Source organism: Macrobrachium nipponense, chromosome 27, assembly GCF_015104395.2.
Source record: "Macrobrachium nipponense isolate FS-2020 chromosome 27, ASM1510439v2, whole genome shotgun sequence".
NCBI lineage: Eukaryota > Metazoa > Arthropoda > Malacostraca > Decapoda > Palaemonidae > Macrobrachium > Macrobrachium nipponense.
Genome location: NC_087216.1, coordinates 27,323,209 through 27,338,815, shown reverse-complemented (window position 1 = coordinate 27,338,815; position 15,607 = coordinate 27,323,209). Strand labels below are relative to the sequence as shown.

Here is a 15,607-nt window from a genome sequence, read left to right as displayed (position 1 = left end):
ACAAGCGACTCCGTAAACATCAAGATAGCGTCAATCTTCGAAACATTTTTAGTTGTAAGTAAAAATTTCTAAAGCGTTTTGGTGAGATTTCCACAGTCGTGGCCACCCTTTTCAGTACCCTCTGTTTAAATCTTAAAATTTGGCCTTAATTTCTAACTTTGGAGAAAATACTTACTCCGAAAGGAGAGTTAGAGGTCTTTAGCTCAGTTAACACCAAGAAGAAGTCGCGACTGATACCCATCTCCGGTGTCGGACGCGTTATAATGTACTTTTTCGGAGGGTGGCTAGCGTTGATTGTAGGTAGGTGGCCTGCTTGGCCTGCTGTGATATTTTACCCTAGGTAGTTAAAATTCTTGTTCAGGAGGTAAAACTGCATAGAAAACCTCAACTGCCATAGTCTACGCCGCCGAGGATTAGTACCCTAGATCTACCATATTACCGAATTAATACCCTAAGTATCTACCTAAATAGGTAGGTATTAAACGTCCTTTTAAAACTGGCTAAGCCAACCTTACCTAGCTAGCTAACCTACAGAGGCCTCACTCCTACAAGGAACACCGAATCTCCAGCTAGAATTAAGCCTATCTAGGTAATTAAATTCACCAGGAGCTTAAAATCACACTAAAAGAGATTAGTGTTTCTTACCTGACAAGTGACAATGTCCCAAAGTACTTGAATTGTAAGTATAGGCGAAAGGGTCAAGCCGACGTCGGTCTTGTCTTGTTGACAATTTCTCAAAACACAATGGCGAGATATTCCACTCTCCAGAATTTCCCAAGTCAAATGATTCTTTAAATTATTTCACACTAAAATAGGTCTTATTCAGGATTACATTTTTATATTATAAGATAATATTAGTATTTAAATGTTTATTTATTGGTATGATGTCATATTTGATGGTATTTCTAAACTTAATAAGCAAGTCATGTGGAGAAACAGTATCTCTTTGCAGAAGGTGGAATTTCATAGCGAGTCGAGATTATAATATTCTGATGCATCGAAAAAGCGGCTTTTTAAATATTTCACACATTATTTAATCAAGAATAATGGTCTGCCACAAACAAAATAATTAATAAACAAAGAATAATGAACTACCATAAACAAATGATTCACAAACAAAGATAATGAAATGACATAAACAAAGTAAAGGTACGAGTTGGAATAATCACCTGAGCAGTGTAGCAGCACATTCAATGTATTGTGTGTTGTGAGAGAGAGAGAGAGAGAGAGAGAGAGAGAGAGAGAGAGAGAGAGAGAGAGAGAGGAGAGAGAGAGAGAGAGAGAGAGAGAGAATGCAGGGTAAAAGTGGGCCGAGGGTGGGAGGTACTGAAGATGTTAAGAAGGAATTTTGTTTTGTTGTATTCAGTTTTTAAAAGTATACATAGTCTGTAACCCCACGCGCGCTCTCTCTCTCTGCTGTGTGTGTGTGTGTGTGTGTGCGTGTGTGAATATCTTCATATTGTTTACGCGTTCCTAAAGCACTGGGCTAGTTACTATTGAATGTAAAACATTATTTATATACAATAGCAAGATTTGCACATGTTCGCACAATTACATAGCCCTTTTTAACCTACGATTTTTTTTCTTTTACGATGAAATAAGACGTTGTTCTCGATTTATCTATAGAACCTCTGCAAATATTCCTCCTCTAAGTAACGTCTAAGGAATTGAGCCTGGTTAAAAGGCGAAATGAAAAATGAAAAGTGATTGTTTTGAGTGGTCGATCACAAGCCATGTATACGAAAATACTATGGCCATTACATTAACTGTTTTAATCCCTGAAAATAAATATAAGAACGAACTTACAAGAGAATAGTGTACGGGTATAAGAACCAAATGAAATGTTTAAAACAGGAATGTAACTTAATTACGGCGTTAGGCAACGCTTGGAAAAAGAATTCCAAAATGCGCTAACGTTTTACTGTATAATAATGCAATGCAGTGTGATTATGAATACAGGAACACTATGCAATTTGCAAGATATTAATTCCAGTTTTAAACAGAGTATAATGTGTCCATGATGACCAAGTCTGGAACAAGTGAAGCGACGTGTTGAAGTGTGTACAAGTGCGCAGGCCTAACGTTATTGTTGTTTGGATAGATTATGTATAGGCCTATCTTCACCTGCCTACCTGTCACCTGATACGATCTATCTGTCTCAGCTTTGTAAATAGGCTTTCTCCTTCTTCTTCTTCTTGTCTGGCATCTTCTTGTTGTCACCAGTCTTCTTCAAACTGGACGGGAAATATCGAAAGAAATATTTTGAAAACATATTTTACACGTGTTGACATTTTGGAATGAAAAACCAGACTAGGCGCACACAGGCACACACACACACACACAAACAGACAGAAACCTGTGGGATCATGCATCTGTTTCTCCGTCAACAGACGTACTCTCTCTCTCTCCCCCACAGACACAAACAAAAGCTTATCGGGACATGCATCAGCTTCTTCGTCAACACATACACATTAACAGAGACTGTGGGGAGTAGAGGCGTCTACCTCTTCGTCAATAGACACACACACAAAGCCTGCGGGGCCATACATTTCTGTTTATTCGTACACACACACACACACACACACACACACACACACGCAGAAAGGCGTTCGACGTTCGTAGCGTCATTCTTCTTCATCATCTTCTTCTTCACGTAAGAACAGACGACGACAACAGCTTCCACATTCCTTCTTTTTCTTCGTCTTATTTTTTTTTATTCGTATCCTAAGGTCGAACGATGTCGCCCCCCAAACCCCCTCCCCCTCAAAAAAAACTTTTATAATTACGTCAAAGAGTTTCATTAAGGAATTCCAAGCAAGAAAAAAGGGAAAGAAGACGAGGGAATCTGCATATAAAGATTCTATGCAGCTCGGGAGAGCGGCAACAACAAAAATATTTCAATGAGAATCTTTCGGAATATTGGAGAGACATAGTTCGCATATGATTGCCACCGAGGTATGTGGAAATGGGAAAAGGTATATACAGACATTTTTACATAGTTCCGCCACAATGGCTGCGTCACGTACTTAGCAATAGGCTGGCCAGTGGCTCATCAAACCACTAAACACATTGCGCGAAAATGAATTGTAGGCCTTTAGGCAATCAGCTCATGTAGGTATATACGAGACATTTTTTCTTAATTACACAACATTTGCAGCATCACACACCTAACATACACAAACGGTTTATCAGTAGTTAATTAAACCCTAAACATAATGCGCTTAATTTCACCACATTTGACGCATTACCAACGCAGACGATTACACACCTAGATCCTAGTGAAATCATTTTCTCAGTTTCATTATCTTGAAGGGGGCTTAACTGTATATGCCTGAGTTTTATTATCTCAAGAGGGATATTACTTAACCGTCTGCCTTGGAATGTAGGACTAATGCTACGATATATATAAGTGGAATTAGTGCAACGCTTATTCTTTTGTTACCAAGGAAGGAAGCCATATATGAGCATCGTTGCCAAATTAGTGGAGTTTCACACATACGCCAATGGATTTACAAACTGATTCCATGAATTCTAGTTGTCATAGTAATGCAAAAATGATAAAATTGCTCTAATATGTATATATACTACAAATAGATACGCTTATTTCACTTATTTCCACGGTTTTGTGTAAGTCCTATACCAAGTTTGGAGGGTAAGCAGATAACAATTAGCAACACTGACTATACCTTTTCATTGCGACATTATTTCTATGTACATGAATTAGACGTGTCTCATTCTCGTTTTATTATTTGTAATTTTTTTGTAATCTCTCTCTTATTGTGTATGCTTTGCGCTTGTGTTTATAATATAATAATAATAATAATAATAATAATAATAATAATAATAATAATAATAATAGTAGTAGTAGTAGTAGTAGTAGTAATAATAATTACGGTAAATAATCGAGAAATCTCATGAGATAGGAAAATTCTGGACTTGAGAAAGTACTAAACGTACAATTCCGAGGTATTTTCTCTGACGACTAGACATAGATCCTTAAGATCCTTCAGAAGGACTCACTGCAGCTGCTGCTCCAGCGTCTCCAGAGCAGCCATATGGACTTCTAGTGAAGCAGATGAAGAAGAAGAAATCCTTTGGCCCCAAGCCAGGAACTGGAGGCGCTCTTCGGAGTCTTCGGAGCCTCTAAAGTTCCTTCCTGTGTCGGTGGCATTTCCGAAAACAAGACACAGAGAAGGCAAGCGTATATGGTTAACATTAATCACGATGTTTCAACTATATTGCATTTTGTTTGTGGTATTAGCATTCATTGAAGGCGACTTGCTCGCGAGTGTTACTGACGATATACTCAATTTCTTTTGTTGTCAAGGAGTCGACAGTGGTTTACGAGTACAGGATACTCTTGCTGCTGCTGTTGAATCTTTTGAACCAGAAATTGTTAAAGAACCGACCAGCTTGTTGGCGCCAGCCTTTGCCATCGCCATCCCTGAATTGGCCCTGTTGGCAGGACTGACGTTGGTTGTTTGCTGGAAATTCAGAAGTCATGGACGCCAAGTTCATGAATTGGATGGAGTTCTAGAAGCAACAAGACACGACGGCGACGACTTTAGACCTGAAAGTACTCTGGAATTGGAAGATAGCGAGGCTGAACTCGCAACGGATTTGAGCGATATGTCTACTAGACTGGAGGATCTGCCAGATCTGGAAGAACTAGAAGATACTGACGACGACGAGTACCCAGAAACAGACACGAGCGAATTGTCTAGACTGGAAGATCGTCTAGATCTGGAAGAAGTGGACGATAGCGACGATGGCCTGGAAACAGACATGAGTGAATTGTCTAGATTGGAAGATCATCTAGATCTGGAAGATCTGGAAGAACTGGACGACAGTAATGATGGTCTGGAAACAGACACGAGCGAATGGTCTATACCGGAAGATCGTTTAGATCTGGAAGAACTGAACAATAGTGACGATGAACTAGAAACCTCTAGGCTGGAAGATTGTCTAGAAGTGGAGAATACTGAAGATCTGGAACGTCTGTGGAAGGAGGCGAAAGAGGAGATTATTTCGCTACGGAATCAGTTGGTGGAAAAGGACCTCATGCTGAGACAAAAAGCAGATCAGGAAGCAGGCATGAAAAGTGAAAATGAGAACCTGCTCCATCAGAATGAACAAATCTTGGCTCAACAGCGAGACTTGGAGGACGATCTGAAACGGGCTTCATACGAAAGAGAGAAGATGGAGAAGTCAAATAAAGAACTGAGGGATGAAGCAGCGTCTCTGGAGAAGAAATGGCAAGAAGAAAGAAGAATGAGGAGTCTCTCCCAGCAGAAGATGGCCGCCAACGAGAGAGAATTGGAGAAGGAAATTAGCCATCTGGAAGATTTACTCGCAAAGAAAGCTATAGAGTCCGAGAAGGCCCGAGAGAAACTGGCAACTCTGGAAGGTCAAATGACGGCCATCGAGGACACTGTAGCAGAACTGGAGAGCCAGATGACGGACGTTACAGCAGACCAAGTTGCTCTCCGACAAAAACTGGAGCTCGAGGAAGTGGAAAACTCGAGACTCGAGAAGCTGGCTGCAGACTACGAAGCTCAGCTCCAAGCTTCACAGGAAAGCGCCGCTGCTGCCCTACGAGACAGAAACTGTGAGATTGAGGAAACCCTGGCAAATGAGAGGCGGAAAAACTCGATACTGAAGAGTAAAGTAGAGTCGCTTGAGTCAGAAATTCTCGAGCTGAAAGACATTGAAGCTGCAAAGGAGAAAGAGTTGTGCGACAATAAGAAGGAGATCAAAGAGCTGAAATGGCTCAATGCCTCGAAAGCTAAGAAATTGTCGGAGTGCGATTGGATCATCCGAGAGCTGCAGACCCAACTGGCTAGGAAAAATGAGGAGATAGAGACCATCGGCCTAGAGAACCAGGAGTTGCAGAGGAAGGTTGCGAACTGCGAGAAGGCATTGGCAGAACACCAGAGGGAAACGCTGGAACCGAAAGACATTCATGTTTCGGAGGAAAGATCTCTGTGCGAAGATCAGGAGATGACAGAACAGAAAAGGCTGAACGCCTTGCAAGCTGTTAAGTTATCAGACAGCAATTGGATCATCAGAGACCTGCAAAAACAACTGGCCAGGAAGAATGAGGAGATAGAGGCATTAAGGCTAGAGAATCAGGAGCTGCAGAGATATGCTGTGGACAATGAGCAGGTGTTGGCTGCACTCCAGACTGAAATTTTCGAAAAGAAACGCCGTAAAGTTGCCAAGGAGAAAGAACGGTTGTTAGAGAAAGAGAGAGCGATTGAAGAACTGAAAAGGCTAAACGCCTCGAGAGCTGACAAAGTATCAGACTCTGATTGGATCATCCAAGAGTCACAGACACAACTGGATAGGAAAAAAGAGGAGATAGATGCCATAGGCCTAGAGAACCGGGAGCTACAGATGAGGAATGCTGTGGATGACGAGCAGGCGTTGGCTGCACTCCGGGCTGAAATTCTCGAAAAGAAATGGCATGAAGTTGCCAAGGAGAAAGAACGGTTCAAGAAAAAGAGAGAGATTGAAGAACTGAAAAGGCTAAATGCCTCGAGAGCAGACACAACTGGCTCAAAAAATGAGGAGATAGATAGGCTCTTGCATCGAAATGAGATAAATGAAGAGGAAGTTGAACAGTCAAGCCAGGAAGTAGAGGAGAGCATTGAAGATAAGGGGCAGCTTATCAACTGGCTTATGTACTGATGTTAGATAAGCCAGGATGGATAAAAAGAGGCAGGCAAGTCTTGATGCCTCGCCTTTTTCCACAGCAGGAAGGGGGAGGTGGGTGAGCCCGTGACCACCCCCCCTAAAAAAGGTCGACCCAAAAAGGCCAACAGGAGTGAGCCACAGACTGACTCGGCGACCGTGAGGCTGAGGGCTCATCTTCAGCAGCGTGAGAGGGACCACCCAAGATGCCCCCACACCTTCAAAAATTCCCCCCCGAGGGCCTCCCCCCAGGCCCATCCCCCCCGAAGGTGTTCTTTGGTGGTTCCTCTGATGTTGCTTTGGGTGTGCTTTCAGCCCCACAGTCATCGGGCCATTCTGCGACCCACTCGTGTTCGGCCTTTGGCCTCAGTCAGGAGGAGCTCTGCAACTGAGCTCGACTGAATGACTCGATCCATTTTCCTGCTGTGGGGAAAAAAAACCCCACATTTTAACCTAGCCTCTGAGGGTGGGCGGCCACCCTCAGAGCCGGTCCCAAGCCCGGACAAATAGGGAGGGTTGGAATCTTCCGTAAAATGACTACCAAAAGGAATAAGAGAGAGAGAGAAATCTGTAAAGTAAAACCCTGGAAGAAATATCTCTCTTTAAGATCGCGAGATACGTTTTATATGCAAACTTTCTTAAATGCTACGCTTAGAGCAATTGTAGGATTTGGCCTAGAGTCTGCAGTGCCATGCACCTAGCATTCACTTTCTATTCTTTGGAATTTATTTGATAAATTTTTTAGAATAAATTCCGCAGAATGGAAGGTAAATGCTAGGTGCACGGCACTGCAGGGAGACTCTTGACCTATTCCTACAGTTGCTCTAAGTGGAGCATCTAACTAAGTTTGTACATAAAACGTATCTCACAATTTTAAAGGGATATTCCCACAGGTTAGTTACACCTCTCTCTCTCTCTCTCTCTCTATAACTGGTTGTGGGTAGGGGGTTTTGACAGTAAGGTTGTGTGTGAGGATTGTGGAAGGATGGTTGTGGGTAGAGCTTAGGTGGATGCCTGTGGGAAGAAGGTTGCTGAGCAGGGTTGTGGGTGAGTGGAGGGTTGTGGATGCATACGTTTGTGCGTGTTAGGTTGAATGTGTAGGCTTGTGGATGGAGTTGTGGGTAAAAGGTTATAGCTGGAGCAGTGGATAGTTGTATGTACGTGGAGGGTTGTAATAATGATAATAATATTTATTATTATTATCATTATTATTATTATTATTATTATTATTATTAAGGAAGCCAAAAAAAAACTTCTTTCAGTTTTCTTCTGAAGATTGAAAAAGAAACCCACAAAATTACTGTGTATAACGTGTTTGCATAATTATCAGGATTTACAATTTATTTTACTCAACACTCGAGTACTTTCAGGCCCTATCTGTGGCCCTTTCTCAAGAGATGTGTAGGTTGTCAGCCTGGGTCAAGGCCCAGCAGTCTTCTGGAACTTCTTGTTGAGCCATCATTTATATGATGGCTGTTCTGGTTTCCTTGAGAGTTACCAATCCCCTCTTGTCGCTCTGATATCCTGAGCTGATGGTCGATGGACTGACCATTCTGACCTGGAGATTAGGTTTTCTGGGCAACAGACTGTTGGTGACCACTCACTTACCACAAGGGTCAATCCATTGTCCATTAGCTCAGGATATCAGAACGACAAGAGGGGATTAGCATCTCTCAAGGAAACCAGAACCGCCATCGTATAAATGATGGCTCAACAAGAAGTTCCAGAAGAAGACTGCTGGGCCTTGACCCAGGCTGACAACCTACACATCTCTTGAGAAAGGGCCACAGATAGGGCCTGAAAGTACTCGAGTGTTGAGTAAAATGAAATGTAAATATTTCTAAGTAAACACGTTGTACACAGTAATTTTGTTTTGTGTTTTTTTTTTTCAATAATGACATCTTACCGTCATTTTTTGTTTTTTTATAACTTATCTATTGTATAATCTTCTTCGTTGTTCTAAAGTGTAAAGAAATAAGTGAATTAATAAGTAGAAAAGTAAATAGATAAAGATTTATCAATAAAAATAATAGATAAATGAATAAATAAATGAAAGATAAATAAATAAGTCAACGAATAAATAAATAAATGCTTAAATGAATAGATAAATAAATGAGTGAATAAATAAATAAATAATTTAATTGAAAAGTAAATAAATAAATATATATATGAATTGATAAGTAAAAAAATAGAAAAATTGGTAAATTAGCAGAGAAATTAAAAAGTGAATAGATAAATCAATCAATAAATAGAGAAATAAAATGCGATGAATAGAAAAAGGATAGATAGATAAATGATAAATAAATAAAATATAAAAAGGTTGGATCCGACTTCCAGCTTACTCGGGGCGCGTGCTAAAATCTATGGTCAAATAGAAAGTTGTTTCGCCCACTAAATTGAAATAAATACGTTATAAATATTATTATAAAATAATAGCTCTGTACTGTTTAACATTATTTATTTTCTCACTTTTTATTCTAATAAATCAATCATATATATCCTATCCTATTAACATACACATTATTTTTTTATTTTTTTATTTTTACATTTGCGTTCTAATAAATCAATCATACATATCGTAATCTAAAATTTCTGTGTCTTTAACTCAACGCCAAACACCTTTTTGAATTCAGACCTTTTTGTGCGCTTTTCCAAAGACCTTTCTTACAAACAACAACAACAGGAACAACAAAGTAGTTTGTAGGCTTACTCCCCGAGTAAGCGAAAATGAGTGTCTTAAGACCCCTTATTAGCGAGTTCTGTTGAACACTGGCGATTGTAAGAGTTCTCTTAAAGCTACATGTACCATCGTCTCGGTTTTTTTTTTTTTTTTTTTTTCTGTTTGTGTTGATGTCATTTTTTGCTTGTGTGTGTTTGACCGTTAGTTGTTGCGCCTAGTTTATCCTTTTTTAATTTATTATTTTAATATTTCCTTAATATGTTGGTTTTTATTTATTTGCATTTGGGTATTGTGTTCATAGGAATTTTGGATTATTATATATATACATACATAAATACACACACACACAACACACACACACACACACACACACACACATATATATATATATATATATATATATATATATATATATATATATATATTTAGTTTTATCATTGTGAATTGTTCACCAATAATAATAATAATAATAATAATAATAATAATAATAATAATAATAATAATAATAATTGTATCTAAAATCACCATGCACCCAAATGGATGACCACAGGAAGAACATCCTTAGTGCAAAAAGACAAGAGTAAGGGAAATATAGCCAGTAACTACAGGCCTATCACCTGCCTACCAATAATGTGGAAGTTACTAACAGGTATCATCAGTATAAGGCTCTACAACTACCTAAAGGAGACAAACACCATCCCCCACCAACAGAAAGGCTGCAGAAGGAAGTGTAGGGGCACAAAAGAACAGCTCCTGATAGACAAAATGGTAATAAAGAACAGTAGGAGAAGGAAAACCAACCTAAGCATGGCATGGATAGACTATAAGAAAGCCCTCGACATGATACCACACACATGGCTCAATAGAATGCCTGAAAATATATGGGGCAGAGGAAAACACCCATCAGCTTCCTCAACCAAAATACAATGCGCAACTGGAATACAATACTTTACAAGCTCTGGAATAAGACTAGCAGAGGTTAATATCAGGAGAGGGATCTTCCAGGGCGACTCACTGTCCCCACTACTCTTCGTAGTAGCCATGATTCCCATGACAAAAGTACTACAGAAGATGGATGCCGGGTACCACCTCAAGAAAAGAGGCAACAGAATCAACCATCTGATGTTCATGGACGACATCAAGCTGTATGGTAAGAGCATCAAGGAAATAGATACCCTAATCCAGACTGTAAGGATTGTATCTGGGGACATCAGGATGGAGTTTGGAATAGAAAAATGCGCCTTAGTCAACATACAAAAAGGCAAAGTAACGAGAACTGAAGGGGTAAAGCTACCAGATGAGAGCAACATCAAACACATAGATGAGATGGGATACAAATACCTGGGAATAATGGAAGGAGGGGATATAAAACACCAAGAGATGAAGGACACGATCAGGAAAGAATATAGTATGCAGAGACTCAAGGCGAAACTCAAATAAAAACTCAACGCCGGAAATATGATAAAAGCCATAAACACATGGGCAGTGCCAGTAATCAGATACAGCGCAGGAATAGTCGAATGGACGAAGGCAGAACTCCGCAGCATAGATCAGAAAAACGAGGAAACATATGACAATACACAAAGCACTACACCCAAGAGCAAATGCGGACAGACTATACATAACACGAAAGGAAGGAGGGAGAGGACTACTAAGTATAGAGGACTGCGTCAACATCGAGAACAGAGCACTGGGGCAATATCTGAAAACCAGTGAAGACGAGTGGCTAAAGAGTGCATGGGAAGAAGGACTAATAAAAGTAGACGAAGACCCAGAAATATACAGAGGCAGGAGAATGACAAACAGAACAGTGGACTGGCACAACAAACCAATGCACGGACAATACATGAGACAGACTAAAGAACTAGCCAGCGATGACACGTGGCAATGGCTACAGAGGGGAGAGCTCAAGAAGGAAACTAAAGGAATGATAACAGCGCACAAGATCAGGCCCTAAGAACCAGATATGTTCAAAGAACAATAGACGGAAATAACATCTCTCCCATATGTAGGAAGTGCAATACGAAAAATGAAACCATAAACCACATAGCAAGCGAATGCCCGGCACTTGCACAGAACCAGTACAAAAAGAGGCATGATTCAGTGGCTAAAGACCTCCACTAGAGCCTGTGCAAGAAACACCAGCTACCTTGCAGTAATAAGTGGTATGAGCACCAACCTGAGGGAGTGATCGAAAACGATCAGGCAAAGATCCTCTGGGACTATGGTATCAGAACAGATAGGGTGATACGTGCAAATAGACCAGACGTGACGTTGATTGACAAGTCAAGAAGAAAAGTATCACTCGCATTGCATGTCGCAATACCATGGGACACCAGAGTTGAAGAGAAAGGAACGGGAAAAAAAATGGATAAGTATCAAGATCTGAAAATAGAAATAAGAAGGATATGGGATATGCCAGTGGAAATTGTACCCATAATCATAGGAGCACTAGGACGATCCCCAAGATCCCTGAAAAGGAATCTAGAAAAACTAGAAGCTGAAGTAGCTCCAGGACTCATGCAGAAGAGTGTAATCTTAGAAACGGCGCACATAGTAATAAAAGTGATGGACTCCTAAGGAGGCAGGATGCAACCCGGAACCCCACACTATAAATACCATCCAGTCGAATTGGAGGACTGTGATAGAAGAAAAAAAAATAATGTTTTAACATATATCATTAAAAAACATACTAAAATCAGAATAGAGAGGCTTTTTTACTCTTTTCTTTCACTATCATGCCATTTCTGAAATTATTTAACCCTTATATTTCGTTATTTGTTTCTTCCCCTAATTATGTATGTGTCTATATATATATATATATATATATAGCTATATATTATATATATATAGATATATAATATATATATATATATATATATATATATAAAGTAACTCTTGCGAAATTTATTACATTAGGTACAGTTCTCCGTAAAGGTTAATGACCTCTTGTGCAAGAATACTTAAAAGGGATAACTTTTAACTTTACTAAAAAAAATAGAAAAAAAATTGGCACAAAAGTAGATCTGTTACAGAAAAAACAATTTTGGATTTTAACGCCTCAAACTTATGAAGGTTATTTTCTACAAGAAGGTTTTTGCTGTAGGTGATGGTTGTATATTGAATTTGGGGGGACGAAAGAAGACAGCTAAGCAAACCTACCACCGTAGGACTTAGTTTACAAGTAATTGTATTTTCAGATTCCAGGTAACCGTATTTTCAGATTACAAGTTATTGTATTTCCAGTTTACAAGTAATTGTATTTTAAGATTACAAGTAATTGTATTTCCAGATTACAAGTAAGTGTATTTCCAGATTACAAGTAATAATATTTTCAGAATAACAAGTAAGTGTATTTCCAGATTACAAAAAATTGTATTTCCAGATTACAAGTAAGTGTATTTTCAGTTTACAAGAAAGTGTATTTCCAGATTACAAGTAATTGTATTTTCAGATTACTAGTAATTGTATTTTCAGATTACAAGTAATTGTATTTTCAGATTACAAGTAAGTGTATTTCCAGATTACAAGTAATTGTATTTCCAGATTACAAGTAATTGTATTTTTAGGTTACAGGTAAGTGTATTTCCAGATTACAAGTAATTTGTATTTTTTCGATTAACAAGTAATTTTTAGTATTTCCAGATTACAAGTAAGTGTATTTCCAGATTACAAGTAATTGTATTTTTAGGTTACAGGTAAGTGTATTTTCAGATTACAAGTAATTGTATTTTCAGATTACAAGTAATTGTATTTTTAGGTTACAGGTAAGTGTATTTTCAGATTACAAGTAATTGTATTTCCAGATTACAAGTAATTGTATTTCCAGATTACAAGTAAGTGTATTTCCAGATTACAAGTAATTGTATTTTTAGGTTACAGGTAAGTGTATTTTCAGATTACAAGTAACCACACTGTATTTTTCCAGATTACAAGTATTGTATTTCTGAGATTACAAGTAAGTGTTTTATTTTCAAGATTTTTAGTTACAAGTATTGTATTTCCAGATTACAAGTATTGTATTTTCCAGATTTTAACCAGTTACTTGTTTTTATTTTTCAAGGATTTATTAAGTAAGTGTAATTTTATCCAAGATTACCAGTTCAGTATTTTAGTTCCCAAGATTTTACAAAGTAAGTTTTATTTCCATTTAAATAACAAGTATTTGTATTTTCAGATTAACAAGTAATTGTATTTCCGATTACAAGTATTGTTTTATTTCCATTTTATTACAAGTAAGTGTATTTCCAATTACAATTAAGTTGTAATATTTCCCAGATAACAATATTGTATTTTCCATTACAAGTAAGTGTATTTTCCAAAAGAAATTATTTCCATTTTACAAGTTTTTTTATTTCCAGATTACAATTAATTGGGTATTTCGCAGGTTACAAGTTACGTGTATTTTCCAAGATTAACAAGTAAGTGTATTTTCAAATTATTTCCAGATTACAAGTAAGTGTATTTGCAGATTACAAGTAATTGTATTTCCAGATTACAAGTAAGTGTATTTTCAGGGCGAAGGGGTTTGGGGGGTTGGGGGTGGGGCCTAAACAAACCTAACATCGTAGGTTTCAGTTTACAAGTGACTGTATTTTTCAGATCATTTACTTAGGCCTAAATTTTTTCGTAGATAATTCGCAAGACGCAGAGATGAGAAATTACTGGGAATTAAGAAGAAGAAGAAGGAAAAAAACAATCCTTGATTTGTTTAACCGCCATCAGTCTGCTCATGTCGTGCCATCATGTCTTCCGTAATCCTTACCGATTATAAACGCTCATTCATCCGATCGTTAGCCGAATGTGCACGTAATATACTTACATATAACGTACGTGGACCTGCACAAAGTTTAAACGAACCACGATAGACCCACGACAAGAAAATAATGATAACCTCACTAAACCAAACAATATTATCGAAGTTTATATAGAAGTCGAGTCTCAGTCACAACAACGAACCACCAGAGGTTAATTCAATTATTATTTGCCGTCCACGGGGAAGGCCAACGCTTCCGCCAACACCTTCCTGTTTGTTCTGCTGGAGAAATTATTATAGGCGATAGAATTTCAAATACGGGTTGCCTGTGTCTCTCCTTCCGCGAATTTCAATATGGCGTTGTCTGGTCAGTCAGTGACCTCGCTTGGTAGAATGATTACAACCATATCATTATCCTTTCTTACTAATAGTTTGAGATTCACCAGATCAGATAAATTTGTAATTTTAACGGTCATTGTATCATACTAGCTAGCAAACGCAAAGTATACTACAGTAGATTCACATCAACCGTGCATCTGACGTGTAGGTCAGTCCCTTATGACGCTCCTGATTGGCTGTTGATAAGCCAATCACAGGGCTGGAAACTCTCGTCAGTCTGTCTCTCTCGAGTTCACATAGGCAGGATGTAATAGTATGTTCCACCTCTCCTGAGGGATGATACGTCTTTCAAAAGTATCTCTCAGGAGAGGTGGAACATACTACTACATCCTGCCTATGTGAACTTTCCCTCGAGAGAGTTTCTAGCCCTGTGATTGGCTTACCAACAGCCAATCAGGAGCATCGTAAGGGACTGGCCTAGAAATCAGATGCACGGTTGATGTAATCTGCTTTATAGGGACAGTAGACTATGCTATATATACTGTTCTGAGCGATGATTTTCGACCATTTTAAATTTAAACCTCTCATTTCACAGCTTGGGATAAGAAGGTGAAGGACAGCACGAAAAATAGAAATGACCTTCCATTACTTTCTCTTCATCACCCTCTTACAAAAACTGCAACTGTAACATAATCATTTTCGTATTTACGGTTATTACAAAATCGCAGAATGTGGCCTGAAAAGGCTACGCTAAGTGGCCGACGCTAAAGCCATGAATGCATTAACGGGAACGATGTCTATTAACTGGCGACGTGAGTGTTCGTCCATCCTCTTTAGTAATGCAGTTTTGTAAAAATCTCTTTCCGCAGAGCTCTCTCTCTCTCTCTCTCTCTCTCTCTCTCTCTCTCTCCACTAGCACACTTTAAATGGAAACGACCATTGCACACGTACGTATGTATAATTGCTTACAATATCGGCCTAGCGATTGCCAAAGTCTAAAAATTACTGGTTTATTAAGTAAAATCCTTAGCTTCGGTATCCTACAATTGCGATGATATTGAACTAATACTCAGCATGACATCTCTCTCTCTCTCTCTCTCTCTCTCTCTCTCTCTCATCCTTGAGTTGGTTCGTTAGCT

At 38.7% G+C, this 15,607-nt stretch overlaps 2 protein-coding genes across 2 annotated transcripts in view; one reads left to right on the top strand and one right to left on the bottom strand.

Moving 5' to 3' along the window:
• Window positions 1-786, bottom strand: part of LOC135200972 (TIP41-like protein) — a 30,211-nt gene extending 29,425 nt beyond the window's left edge. The window contains exon 1 of the mRNA XM_064229753.1: window positions 646-786. The gene's annotated coding sequence lies outside the window, so the exon portion shown is untranslated. The remainder of the gene's footprint in view (window positions 1-645) is intronic.
• Window positions 787-4,224: 3,438 nt separating this feature from the next.
• LOC135200640 (uncharacterized) lies at window positions 4,225-6,690 on the top strand. The gene has a single exon (XM_064229248.1). It carries the CDS (start codon window positions 4,225-4,227, stop codon window positions 6,688-6,690), a length of 2,466 nt encoding a protein of 821 aa, XP_064085318.1.
• Window positions 6,691-15,607: the final 8,917 nt, after the last annotated feature.